Source organism: Zootoca vivipara, chromosome 6 (genome assembly GCF_963506605.1).
Source record: "Zootoca vivipara chromosome 6, rZooViv1.1, whole genome shotgun sequence".
NCBI lineage: Eukaryota > Metazoa > Chordata > Lepidosauria > Squamata > Lacertidae > Zootoca > Zootoca vivipara.
In genome coordinates, this window is record NC_083281.1 from 43,044,740 (window position 1) to 43,058,029 (window position 13,290).

At 47.8% G+C, this 13,290-nt stretch overlaps 1 protein-coding gene across 2 annotated transcripts in view; it reads right to left on the reverse strand.

Annotated features, from left to right (window-relative positions):
* The window catches only part of CSF3R (colony stimulating factor 3 receptor), a 30,515-nt gene that overhangs the window by 1,742 nt on the left and 15,483 nt on the right, over positions 1 to 13,290 (reverse strand). For both annotated transcript variants that reach the window (XM_035120696.2, XM_035120695.2), the window contains exons 6-15: positions 12,341 to 12,495; positions 9,556 to 9,727; positions 8,056 to 8,138; positions 7,133 to 7,346; positions 5,845 to 6,054; positions 5,509 to 5,610; positions 4,396 to 4,542; positions 2,953 to 3,093; positions 1,487 to 1,577; positions 560 to 641 (exon numbers count right to left, since the gene is read on the reverse strand). In XM_035120696.2, coding sequence (XP_034976587.2) covers positions 560 to 641; positions 1,487 to 1,577; positions 2,953 to 3,093; positions 4,396 to 4,542; positions 5,509 to 5,610; positions 5,845 to 6,054; positions 7,133 to 7,346; positions 8,056 to 8,138; positions 9,556 to 9,727; positions 12,341 to 12,495 — 1,397 coding nt within the window. The remainder of the gene's footprint in view (positions 1 to 559; positions 642 to 1,486; positions 1,578 to 2,952; positions 3,094 to 4,395; positions 4,543 to 5,508; positions 5,611 to 5,844; positions 6,055 to 7,132; positions 7,347 to 8,055; positions 8,139 to 9,555; positions 9,728 to 12,340; positions 12,496 to 13,290) is intronic.

Sequence of the window (13,290 nt, forward strand, 5' to 3'; positions counted from 1 at the left end):
CAGCATCAGATGATCTCTGAACATGAAGGCTTTGCAGTGTTATAGCTAGAAAACTCATAGCTAGAAAACTCCAATAATCTTGGATTCATCTATGTATTCATCTGGACCAGCTGTTTCCAACCTGGTGCCCTCTGGACACTTTGGACTTCCACTCCCATCAGCATAGCCATATAATGCTGTTGCTAGTGCTGGCTGCAGCTTATGGAAGTTGTGGTCCAATTCGACTTGAAGACAGGAGGGTGGCAAAGGCTGACCTGAGCCAACAAAGCCCATGTCCTCAAACGTCCCTGGCCTGTGGCTGCTGACCTCTGGGGTCAATATGTGCTGATATCTAGCTGTGGCCACTATGTGATGTGGGGCTTGTGATGTGCAGAACTCAGGGTGGGTCAGGGCAGATGGGCTGCCCATTGTTCCCAGCTGGGCCACCTGCCCATGACTTACACTGCAGGTGGGATATGTGTAAAATGTGGGTCAGTATTCTAAAAGAGCTGTGCAGGTAGGGGAGGAATAGGAGGGGCAGCAAGCCAAGCCAAAGAGACTCCACCCCCACTACATTTACTTCTTGCAGAATGGCTGGTGCCCATCTGCCAAGGCTGCTGTTGGCTGGGTCAGGGACGCTGGGCCAAAACTGGGTTTTCATCCTGTGGGTCACGAGAGAAAGATTTGGTGAGACTCGAGGAACAACATCCCAGGAGGCAAGTGTTTAGGCTGGCTGGACATCCCACGAAAGGCAGGATGTTACAGCTTTCGTTGTGTCAGCCTGATTCCCATTCAACCACCAAGGGCCCGGGTTAATGTGGACTGTGAACTCCTTTAATTCCCCATTGTCCCACCCCCTCCAACTACTGTCGTCCCACACTTTCCCCTCCCTAAATCCTGATCTTCACTATGCTTTGAAATCCAAATAGAGCAACATCAACTGCATAGGAAATCTCCATCCTTCGAAATCCACACTTATCTGAATTTTGTGATGTAGGTATCCACTCAAACAATGTTCACAAAAGTGCATAAAAAGCTCACATAAAAATGAATATTTTAGTGAAATTAAGATACATAAATGCATTATATTCTTGCACAAATGTGTATATCAGTCAAAAGAATGTATAAAATATGTTTGTTAGGAGAAATTCATATTAAAATGCTGAAGAACTTAAATGAGGATTTTTTTTAAAAAAACTGCAAATTGCTGCAAAATGTGGAGAACTGAATTTAAGACTGGGAAAATGAGAAACCTAAATAACTGAAATTGACTGATCCTTCCTTCCCTACTTTGAGTCCGGACTCATTCTTTCTCCTTGTCCTTTGCTTTCATGCTCATTCCCTGCTTCTTCCCTACTAACATGCCAAGCCCTGGTCTCTTGCTTTCCTCCTCCTCCTGCAAATACCTCACTTCCCATCTGAAGCCATCTGGGCAACAACTATGTTTTCTCATCTGCTCTCAGAGATGACAAGCAGGATGAGTTCTGCAGCTCCTCCCTAAACTCACCTCTTGCTCTTCTGGAAACAGATGACCAGGACAATAATCGCCAGCAACAGGAGCCCAATCAGCATGTAGACAAAGGGGAGGTCCATGTCATCTGGAAGAGTGAGATCACAGAGGAGTATGCAAAGGTGATAGTGGTGGCATGTCAAGAGGACCTTCCGCATTTGGGGCTGGAGGAGAGAGTGGAGAATAGGGTGCATGTGGACTTGTTCAGCCTTGCATGGGCATCATTTGCTGGCTACAGCCTCAAGTGCCTTGCCGATGTGAGCCACAATGCAGCCATTTCACACGTGACACTGCAGATGACTTCAGGGATGTCTGGGTGGATGGGGCAAAGAATTCTGGTGGATGTTCCTTTCGAAACTTTTGTTTGTTTGTTTGTTTATTACATTTATATCCCACCTTTCCTCCAAGGAGCTTGAGGTGGCATATATAGTTCCCCTCCCCTCCATTTTCTCCTCTGAACAACCCTGTGAGGTAGGTTTGGGTGAGATAATGGCAGAATACAAGTAAGCTTCCCCCAGCATGAGCTGGCCCATAGCTTCATAGCCAAGTGGGACTAGAACCCTGGTCCTCCAGGTACTAACCTGACACTCTAACCATGACACCACGTTATCTGCCTTTTTTTATTTTTTAAAAAATGACTTTTTTGGTGGGGGTTGGAGATAATAGCCACTCCAAGCTGCTACCATGATCAGCACACACATGTTCAAAATGGGGCAGCAAACGCCCTGAATAGCAGCAGAATGCGACAGTGTGCTCACCATCCCGGGACCTGATACAGAACAAAGTATGTCTGCCCCTAAGCCTTTGTTGTACTACCTACCAAAAAAAAGTGTAAAATGATAGAACCAAATGCTGCCATTGTAGAGAAGGTTCCCAAACATCATCTAGCCCAACCCCTTGCAATGCGGGAATCACAGCTAAATAGAAAGAAAGATGGCTGTCCCTTCACAGGCCATCATTTCCAGAGGTATTTGCTGCCTCACTGTGAGCATGTGTGCAGTGACAGTGGCAGAAGTGGCCTCCTTGCTGCAGTGAGAGGCCATTATCTGCAGAAAAGACAAATCTTTATTTATTTATTTAAAGGACAGTCCAGAAAACTGCAAGTTGTTTTTTAAAGAAACCCCTACTTTGCCCCACCTACCTGGACATCTGCTTCCACCTCCCAAACTTTTTGAGGTGTTTGCTCACCCCAAATGCAGCTGAAAACATAATAACTTAACAAGAGCCACTGGATCAGGCCCATGGCCCCTCTAGTCCAGCATCCTGTTCTCCCACTGGCTACCCAGATCCCCTAATGTGGAACCCCCAAGCAGGACCTGAGCCAAAGAGCCCTCTCCCCTCCTGGGGTTTCCAGCAACTGGTATTCAGAAGCATTGCTACCCCCAAGTGTGGAGGCAGAGCATGGGGACAGCCCACCGCCCCCATGAACCCAGCCTCACCCTCCGCCCTATGGTTCTCCTTACCAATCGCCTTGGTATAGAATGTGAGGATGGTACCGTTGGTGCTCCCACCCACTGTTGAGGCCATGATGTGCACCCTGTACATTCTGGAAGGCCAGAGGCCCACGATGGTGAAGGTGTCGACTGACGAGTTCACGACAGCACCTGGGCAAAAGGGAAAAGGCAGCCATGAAAGTGTAGCTGAGGCAGGGGGCTCTGAGGCCAGAGGGTGGGTGGATTTGACAAAAGGCCACCTGGCAACGCTTCGGACAATGTGGCCTCTAGTCTAACCTATGAAAGCTGGTGTCACTGTAAATTTTACCAACACAGCTCATGTTGTTCTGGCCCAGTAGGTTTTAGAAATTATACAAAACCCTATGCAGTGGAAGTTATAGCACTGTATATGCTTTGATAGGCAGCCTACATGTGAAGGGATATAGAAAGGTATAGAAGAGATTGTGAAAGGATGTAGTGAGGAGAATCTGCTGTATAATGTGTCAAGATTGTGCGGGGAAATCTCACTCTTGAGGTATGTAGCCCGATAGTAAGTAGGCACCCTGTTCTTCACTGAATCAGACATTCAGCTCTCACAATGCAGGCACGCTTTCCCTCCAAGAACTGGTTCACCCACACTTCTGTTCCCCCCACAATTTCTTCCATTTGTCCGGAGATTTCTAGCCACGGGTCCAAGAGGTTTCTTTTTTTGTCTCGCTGCTTTCCCCATGAAAACCCGCCGTTTATTGCTGAATCAGAACAAATGCCGATCTGCAGCAAACCAGATTGACGTTTGTTCCAACTGAGCAGTAAACAGTGGGCTTTTCTGAGGAAAGTGGCAGGACAAAAAACCAACAAAACAAAAACAGAACCTATCAAATACATGACTAGAAACAAACAGAAGTGTGCACGAGCCCAACGTGATTTAATTTCTACGCATGCATAAAGGGTAAGGGAAAGCCTCGTTATTAGCCTGGGTGATTTATAGGCTGGTGCTATGACCAAGGAATTATCCACACTTATCTCTTGCCCCACTCATTCCAGGCACAGGTCTGTGTTTAAAAGCTCTGTGTCTGAGCATCCCCTGCCCCCCAGAGCTTTCCCACAAAAAACCTGCTCTTTAGCACTCAATCAGAGGAAACAATAGTAGCTCCGGAGCAAAAACAAAGAACTTTGGACATGGAGCTTGCCTGGAAAGAGCGGAGGACAGGTAAGTGTGGATAAGCCCCAGGTAAAGTTGTCTTAAACATCATAATGGTGGGGCTACTGAAGAAATCCAATACACCTCCAGGCCTGTTGACCAGAGGTGAAGTTGGACACCCAGCCATCTGGACAGCAACACAGATTCCTTCTTCCAGCCCAACTTGAGTTCTCTTTGTCCACTGGCTGGGCAATTCAGGGTCTTCCCACCCTTTGCTGGGGGGATGTGAAATGACACAACTGGGAAGGGCTGAATGTATGGGTGTGACTCACTGTTCAGGTCCTCATTGGTGCCGTTCCAGAAAATGGTGTAGTTGGTGATGAAGCCATGCCGCTTTTCAACTGGGATGGGTTCCCAGTGAAGCTGAGCTGTGGACTTACTGATACTCCCAGGGTGGAGTTTGGGGGTGTCAGATGGAGCTGCAGAGGGGAAAAGGGGGGTTATTACTATTGCCACCAGCAGACCAGGGTCGCCAGGAGGCTGCAGGGGGACTGATGGGTTTTATTAGGGCAGAAGGCTTTCCCCAAAGAATCCCGGGAATGGTAGTTTGAGTCCCAGCTCTGTGAGGGAGGGGAAAACTACAGTTCCCATGATTCTTTTGGGAGAGGTTAGGCACTTTAAATGCACATTGGGTGTGCTTTAATCACATGGTGTGAATCCACCCTGAGAAAGGCAATCTGGACCAAGGCTTGCTAGGAGTCATCCCTGGAAACTGCTCTTAGCTCTACAACTCAGAAAGATAGTGCTTGAAGATGTGCAGAGTATCTTTCCAGCACCACTGTACACCCACAGGTACCCACCCCCTAACCCCAACAGAGGAAGAAGTGGCATCCAAAAAGGGTTAGGGTTAACCTGAATAATAGCATGGGAATTTATAATTTTGGAAATTAAGTTGTGGGGCGTGAATATCTGGAAAAAAAATTCTCCAAGACATCTCCAGAGATGTCTTTGCTCTGATGCATGTCTGTGTGCTCATGATGGTATCAGGGCAGTTATAAGCGATTCCAGTACTCTTTGGGGCAGACTTACTGCCTCATTTCTAATCAGTGCATACTAGCGGGGTGGGGCTTGCCTGGCTTTTGTTGCACAATAGCACAAGAGTTCCCCCCTGCCTCCAGATGGCAATAATATGGTAACACTGGTGAAGCTCTGCAGCACAACTGATAAAGCAGAATGGCATGTGGATGGTCCAACATAAATCCACCACTAATGCATTATTATTGTATCAATTACATGCTGCAGAAAAGAACCTCCCCCCTGCAACTACCCACATCAGTCTGGATGGTTCCCAAGATGCCAAACGAGGACAGTTTTGTTGGAAGGAAGACAGTTTTATGCGCATCCCCAGATGATGGCAACTGAGCAGAAGCAGGGGGAGGCTATACCTTTCTGCCTGGTGTAAACTTCCAACCACTGGGGCATCCCCACTCTGTCCCTGTAGAGTGGGTAGATGGAGATGTTGTAGCGCTGAAAAGGTTTCACGTTTTCTGAAAGAGAGAAGGGGAAGGTTGTCCGTGGATGTGAGAACGGCAGCCAGAACATCAGAAGGTGAGCTTGTCACTGGGCCTGAAGAACAATTTGGGATGATAGGTACCCATTTCACAGAAAAGAGTGCGGAGGGACTCTCAGCTCTCCTACCCCACTAATGGGCAGCCCACCTCTGTCTCCCAAGTGGCTCTTCCAATGGGTGAAAGGGCTACAGCCCTCTCTCTCCCTCTCACCTTGGATCAGAGCATGTGTGATGGTGCCACTCTGCACTTTGGTCCATGCCATGTTGTTGTGACCGTGATTGCCGTCAGATGAGTCTTCCACTGAGGTCATGCTGTGCCACTCGATGATGTAGCCCTTGGCTGGTGTCCCTGGGGGATCCCAGTGCGCCCAGATGCTTGTCTCGTTGTGAGGGGAGGCCTGGAACTTGGGCACGGCTTGACCTATGGACAGTATCAGAAGATGCAGGGGAGATGGTTAGAATTATAGGCAAGAGAGTATAGGAAGGCAAACTGGTGATGAGGGTGGGAATCATAGAATCAAAGTGATGCAAATGACCCCAAGGGTCATTAGTCCAACCTCCTGCAATGTCAGAATCACAGCTAAAGAACCCCTGACAGATGGCCATCCAACCTCTGCTTAAAAGCCTCCAGCAAAAGGAGACTCCCTTGGAAGGTGGTGGACTCCCCTTCGCTGGAAATTTTTTTAGCAGAGGTTGGAAGTCAGGGATTCTTCAGCTGTGATTCTTGAAATTGCAGGGGTTGGTCTAGATGATTATCAGATCCCATTCAACTTTACAATTCTATGATTCTAACTCTTGGGGTAGTTTATTCCACTTTCAAACGGCTCTCACGGTCAGAAAGGCGGCGGACTCTTGGAGGTTTTAAGCAGAGGTTGGATGACTATCTGCCGATTGTGACTCCTGCGTTGCAGAAGGTTAGACTAAAGGACCCTTTGGCTCCCTTCCAACTCAACAATTCTATGATTCTATAAGATCTCCACACAGTACATATATGTACTTGGAGATGGTAACTGACCTCTTTATCATTGTTGTTTCTTAGTCATGGAAGACCTATGCAAGACCTCAGTATAAGCTTTTTTTTAATTTTAAAAATCCAAAGCACAACCCCCTTTTGCCCATTTCTCCCATCCTGTACCTATCTTTGGATAGGTACAGAAATACCTGCGTGTTTTCCCCAAAGAGAAGGTAGCGAATGGAGAGAGAGAGAGGAGCAATTGAGGTGAGGGGCTTGTGCACCCGCCCTGATACCCTCGGTCAAGTTGCATCCACTAGTATGGATGGCAAGCAGTAGAACAGTGGTGAATATCCAGGATGGAAAAAAACCAGAAACCTGTGGCACACAGAAAAATCAATCCCCGAGACTTCTGGAGAGGGAAACCCAAAAATCCTGCAGCTGGCAGTGAATATGCTCATATTCTTGAGAAAGTGAATACATTGCAAGTGGTGTGTAAAAGTGACTCTTTGCAGGAGAGCTGTCACCAGATTGAGGAGGCCCCTACCTTTCTTCTCAGACAAGTAGATTTCAGTGGGCTGAGATGAGCCTCTGGCATTGTAGGCCATAAGATAAATCTTCTGGGTTCCAAGTGGAAGTGAGAAAGTGCAGCACATCTCAGAGGTGTTGCACAGTGGCGATGGCTCTCCACTGTGCCGCCGGGTGCTGAGGGTGGCCATGTAACCCAAGATTTCCCCATGGGCCTCATTGGGTTTCATTGGCTGCACAATAAGAACAGAAGAACATAAGAAGTGCCTGCTGGATCAGGCCCATGGCCCGTCTAGTCCAGAATCTTTTTCTCACAGTGGCCAGCCAGATGCCCCAATGGGAAACCCACAAGCAGGATTCAAACACAAGAGCCTTCTCCCCTCCTGTGGTTTCCAGTATTCAGAAGCATTGCTGCCTCCAACTATGGAGGCAGAGCAGAGTCATCATGGCTAATAGCCATTGACAGCCCTCTCCTCCATGAATTAGTCTAATCCTCTTTTAAAGCCATAAAATTTGGTGGCTATCACTGCATCCTGTAGCAGCGAGTTGCATGGTTTAACTATGTTTAGCTGTGTGACGAAGTCCTTTCATTTATCTGACCTGAATCTCCCAACATTTCTTGATAAAGGCAGCCTCTTGCTGCCCACTTTACAGTAAAGGGTTGCTTGCTTAATGAATGAATCAAAAGTGCACATTATATCCAACATGGGTGGGAGAAGAAGACCCTGGATTAGCCTCTTGCACCTTATGATGATGCCTCCTAAGATTGCAAGACACAAATCTCATGAGGGCTTCTTGCCTTGCACAAGCTGGTGCCCTCCAGATGTCTTGGAATGGTCAGGTTGGAGCTGATGTGAGTTGTAGTCCAAAACATCTGGAAGGCACCAGGTTGCGGGAAGTTGGTTGGCCTTGAGGTCTGCAATGTAGTCCCCCGTCCCTCACCTTCCACAACAGCTGCACTTCAGTTCTTGCCTCTGCCTCCCTGGCCTTCACTTTCCACCAGACATCAAGCTCTCCTGAAGGCGCTGGAAGAGAAAAAGAGGCTTTGGGTCCATCTGCACTGGAGTTTAATGTGAATTTGAAGTTGCTTGTGTCTCTGTTGTTTTTGTGGTGGTAGGGTTCACATCATATCCTCATTAAAGTGGCAGCCCACACTCCCACCACTGCTAAATTTGGATTTTCCCATCCATGGGAAGAAAATTCAGTATAGGCCCAGGCTGTCTGAAGGGCCATATTCTCTCATACAAACCTTCCCTGGGTTTTGAGATCTTTGGGGGAGACCTTTTTCTTAGTCCCAACACCATCATAGGCACACTTGGTGGGGATGTGGGGGAGGGGCTTCTTGGTGGCTGCTCCCATACTCTCAAACTCCTTCCCTAGAGACGCTAGACTGGCTCCTTCCTTGTAGTCCTTCTACTGGCAGTTGAATACCTTTTTATTCCAATAGGCCTTTGGGAACTGACTATTTTTCAATAGCTTTTAATACTGCTGTGCTATTTTATTATCTGTATTTTAACAGAGCTGGTTTTTTATATTGTATTAATTCTATTAGTTATTGTTATTATTAATAATAATATCCTGCCCTTTTGTCAGATCAGTACTCAAGGCACAAATTGAAACAACACAGATAAAATAAATACGGAAGTCTAAAACATATGGAAGATAATTGTTTGAAAGTAAACTCTTATATTTTGTATGTTTTTAGCCTTCCGTATTTTATCTGTGTTGTTTTAATTTATGCCTTGAGTACTGATCTGAAAAAAATGGCAGGATATTATTATTATTAACAACAACAGCAGCAGCAACAAAAACAACAACAATAATAATACAAAATCGCAAGTTACCTGACTGTGGGTACACTGAACCGCCTTGTGTGGGTGGCTGGGTTTTTTTTTTTTACACGTGTGGTGTAAAGTGATCCTTTCCTGGGTGCTGCCTATCACGACACCCCTGACTTCCATTTTGTTTCTGTCAGCCCAAAGGAAAGAAGGTTGCCTGTTGTTTTTCAATGGTTGTTGCTGGAGGCACCTTGGCAGTCCTTTTATTTTTGAAAATGCTCTTGCACAGAACAGCTGTATGAAAGCGTGGGCAGATAAACTCTTTCCCTCCTCATCCTGCATGGTTTGAGGCTGGATCGGTTCTGAGGCTGCCTCCCAGCGACTCCTCCTGGCCATAGCTGTCAAGTTCTCCCTTTTTTTTAAGGGAAATTCCCTTATGCTGAATATGCTTCCTCACGAGGAAAGGGGAAACTTGACAGCTATGCTCCTGGCTCACACAAAACCCTTCAACAGCACAGGGAACGGAGGAACTGCTGGTTTCTTATCTGGATGAGCTTCCCAGTTGAGAGCTTAGGAGGGGCTCTGGACTAGCCCCCTGTCCTGCTTCCCCCTTGACAACAGGGCCACAGGATTTCGGAAGAAACTGCCCCTCCATTCCACCCACCTTTCTCATGTGTGGTGAAGTTCATCATTGGACTCCAGTCACTCCAGTAGCCGGCTCCACCAAATTTCTGGCAGCGCATCTGGAAGTGGTAGAGGGTCCCAAAGAGGAAGCCGCAGCGCCGCACACGCCATACTACCTGCCTTTCCCAGGTGGGGTTGGTGATATTGTGGACCTGGGGGTTAAAAAGCGAGAATGAGAATGAGCTGTGATTCCTGTATTGCAGGGGCTTGGACTGGGTGATACTCTGGGCCCCTTCCACCTCTACAATTCTACAAAGAATAACAGCCAATCGTCCAAGGCTGCTGTGCCATTGGCCCCTTGGGTGTAGGGGTGGAAGGATCTGCCAGGTTCACTTCTCTCCCTTTCTCATTTTCCCAATCTGAATGCAGCAGCTCTGCAGCAATCTGTGCCTAAAAGTAAAAAAACTTTTTGGAAATCCTTAAGTGTTAAGAGTGCAAATTTATCCTACTAAACGCACTTTCTGTCTGCAGTTTTGAGTAACGTACACACTTTGTAAGCACTTTCCCCTAAAATAAAGCATTTTTCTTTGTTGTTTTCACCAATATATTCTTTGTAATTAACACTTTCCCCTAATAAATGCATTTTAGTAAACAATGGTCGGTCGGAGAACTGCATCACAAAATCCGGATATGTGCAAATTTCAAAGTTCTCATATCATTTCAGAAAGTGCTAAATTAATAGATTTGGCTTTCAAAGTGAATGGAATAGAATTCCTCCTTTACCCCTGTGTTCAGAGCCCAGCCTTCACCAACTCTGTGCCCTCTCCCAGCCCAGCCATGCTGGCTGGGCTGATGAGAATTATAGTCCATAATGGCTCTATTGGCTTGGGCTGGTGATGGTTGCAGTCCAGAATGGCTGCCATGGCTAGTGTTGATGAGAGCTGTAGTTTGGAACATCTGGAGGGCATCTGATTGGCAAAGGCTGTCTCAGACATCACTGATTAAGGTATGGAAAGAGAGCACCAGCAAAGATGAGTGACTTGCACCCTTGATGCTTCAGTAGCAGGGGAACTGGACTACTGCAAGCCCCAAACCAGGCTGTGCTTGGCAGGATGACCAATCGTAGCTAATTGTGGGTGAGCTGACCTGGAGGAAAAATAGCTCAGTTGCACATTTGCTTATTTGAACAGCAGGGCTACCACTGGAGCAAAAGAAAAAGCAGCAATAGAAGCTGGCAGGGCCAACACGAAGCTGATGAGCCCCTGGCTTGCTGGTTGCCAGGGAACAGCCTGGGAAAGAAGTGTGAAGATAAGGGACCAGGTGCTGTGTGTGTGTTTTAGGGATGATGGATGTGACACAGGACAGGAGCAAAGGAGAACAGGTATTCTTCCATCTTGTCATTATTCTGGTCTCAAGCGTGTCAAGAAATACCTAAAATTATTAAATCATCTGTTCAGGTCTCCCCACAACTATCATTACTGAATATGTGGAGGGACAACATGAAAACCTGCTGCTCCAAGAACTTTTGACATGGATGCTATCGGCAGCTAGGATCCAAGCGCCCAGCAATGGAAAACCCTGAGAAATCTACATTTGTCTTTTTGGTATAAGAACTTATGGACTTCATATATTTGGGGTTATTTTTTGGGGGGGGAAGGGATGCACATAAGCTGCATGCTTCCAGGGGGCTGGAGGATTCAGAACACTTCTGTGTCACCTGGTGGGACTTTATTTCCTATGCTTCTTAGAAGCTCAGCATCTGCCATCCACGACAGCTTGGGAAATATGCCTTGATTTATATTGATGTGCCAGCATTTCTTCCTCTGATTATTTATGGTTTGTTTGCTTTGCATACAGTATGAATTAATACCCTGTTAGGTGGCGCTGTGGTTAAACCACTGAGCCTAGGGCTTGCTGATCAGAAGGTCGGCGGTTCGAATCCCTGTGACGGGGTGAGCTCCCGTTGCTTGGTCCCAGCTCCTGCCAACCTAGCAGTTCGAAAGCACGTCAAAATGCAAGTAGATAAATAGGAACCGCTACAGCGGGAAGGTAAACGGCGTTTCCATGTGCTGCTCTGGTTTGCCAGAAGCGGCTTTGTCATGCTGGCCACATGACCTGGAAGCTGTACGCCGGCTCCCTCGGCCAATAATGCGAGATGAGCGCGCAACCCCAGAGTCGGTCACGACTGGACCTAATGGTCAGGGGTCCCTTTACCTTTACCTTTATTGTGCTTTCGGGTTGGTAAATATAGGAATAAATGAGTAAATAAAACAGCCATCAAGGGGTTAACAGCAAAGCCAAGCACGTCCTGGGGGTTGGGGGTAAGCTTTCTCTTGCATCAAAAAGCTGCCCTTGAATGACAGCTAGGAAGCCCCTTCAGCCCTTGAATGAGAGCTAGGAACCCCCTTCAACAATGGAGCTGGGTGTGTGTGCAGCAGGGGGAGGCCTGCTTCGATCTCCAGGCTCCCTGTTTGGAAGAGATACTTGAAGTGTAGGTGGGTTCCCAGGAGGCAAGGCACAGCAATAACAGCAAGAACCTTTACTGAACTACATAACAGGGAAACAGGGGCAAAGCAACTGCTTATATACCGGTACATTCCTGAAAGCCTGGGCCACTCCCACTCCCAACATGATTGGCTGTCCAAACTTCCAAGCTGTGAATCATGACTCAGAGTTCAAGGGCCAATGGCAGAGGCCCAAATCCTGAAATGTTCTGTGATTGGACATCGTGTATCGAATCAGAACACAGGGGTTCAGAATCCTTAGTCCAGACTCAGACTCAAACTCAGGCAAACACAGACCACTGAATACATAACAGTACTCACCAGCTTCCACTCCTGGTCGCCGTCTGCCTGGTAGCTCAGGTCACATAACTGGTGCATGTGCTCGCTGTCTCTTCCTGCTTCCCACATGACAGATATGCAGTCAGTCTCCTCGGGGATGGACTGTATGGAATGGAGGGTTGGGGGGTCCAGCTTGGCTGAAACGAGAAGTGCAGGGCAAAAAGCTAAGGCAAGGGCAAAGTCTGATCTTGAAGGTCTGATCCAGCCAGGCTTTTCTTCTATGGCAAGCCTCAGCTAGCATTTGCATCTTTCACTTCCAAACTCCCCACCTCAGGCAGAAGCGCTGCAAAAAGATGCAAAGTCAGGGCGGACTCCGCTGCCTCTACCCAAGGGCGTAGCCAGGATCAAAACTAGGGGGGGGGCAAGCCATGATCATTCAGGGGCGGGGCCACAAAGTGGGAACGTGGGCGGGGCTACAGGGCCAGCTGGCCTGACGACATCGTGGTGGCGGCAGCGGCGGCAGCGGCCACCTTGTGCTTCTGGGGCTGGCAACGGCGGCGGCTACCCTGCTTGGCTGGAGAGGACGGGAGGGTCGGGCAGGCAAGAGGGGGTGACAGGGTGGGCGAGGGCAAGGCAAGGCACGGCCACAGTCACGACGGCTCCGAGGCATTGCTGCATATCAGCATAATATTTCAACCATGTTGTGGGTTCAAGCCCCACCTTAGGAAAAAATTCCTGCATTGCAGGGGGTTGGACTAGATGACCCTTGTGGTCCCTTCCGACTACAATTCTATGATTCTATTGATATATTGCCATAGCATATGCATCATTCTGCTTTCTTGAATTGTCCTACTCCTAGGCATAGCAGCCAACTCCTAGAGGCCTAGGTGCCTCCCCCCCCCCAAATACTAGTAAATACCGTATGTGAAAGAGTCATCCCCCCATGTTGATGGGCTTTCTATGTGGGGCTTATCTGCCCCCCCCATATTTTA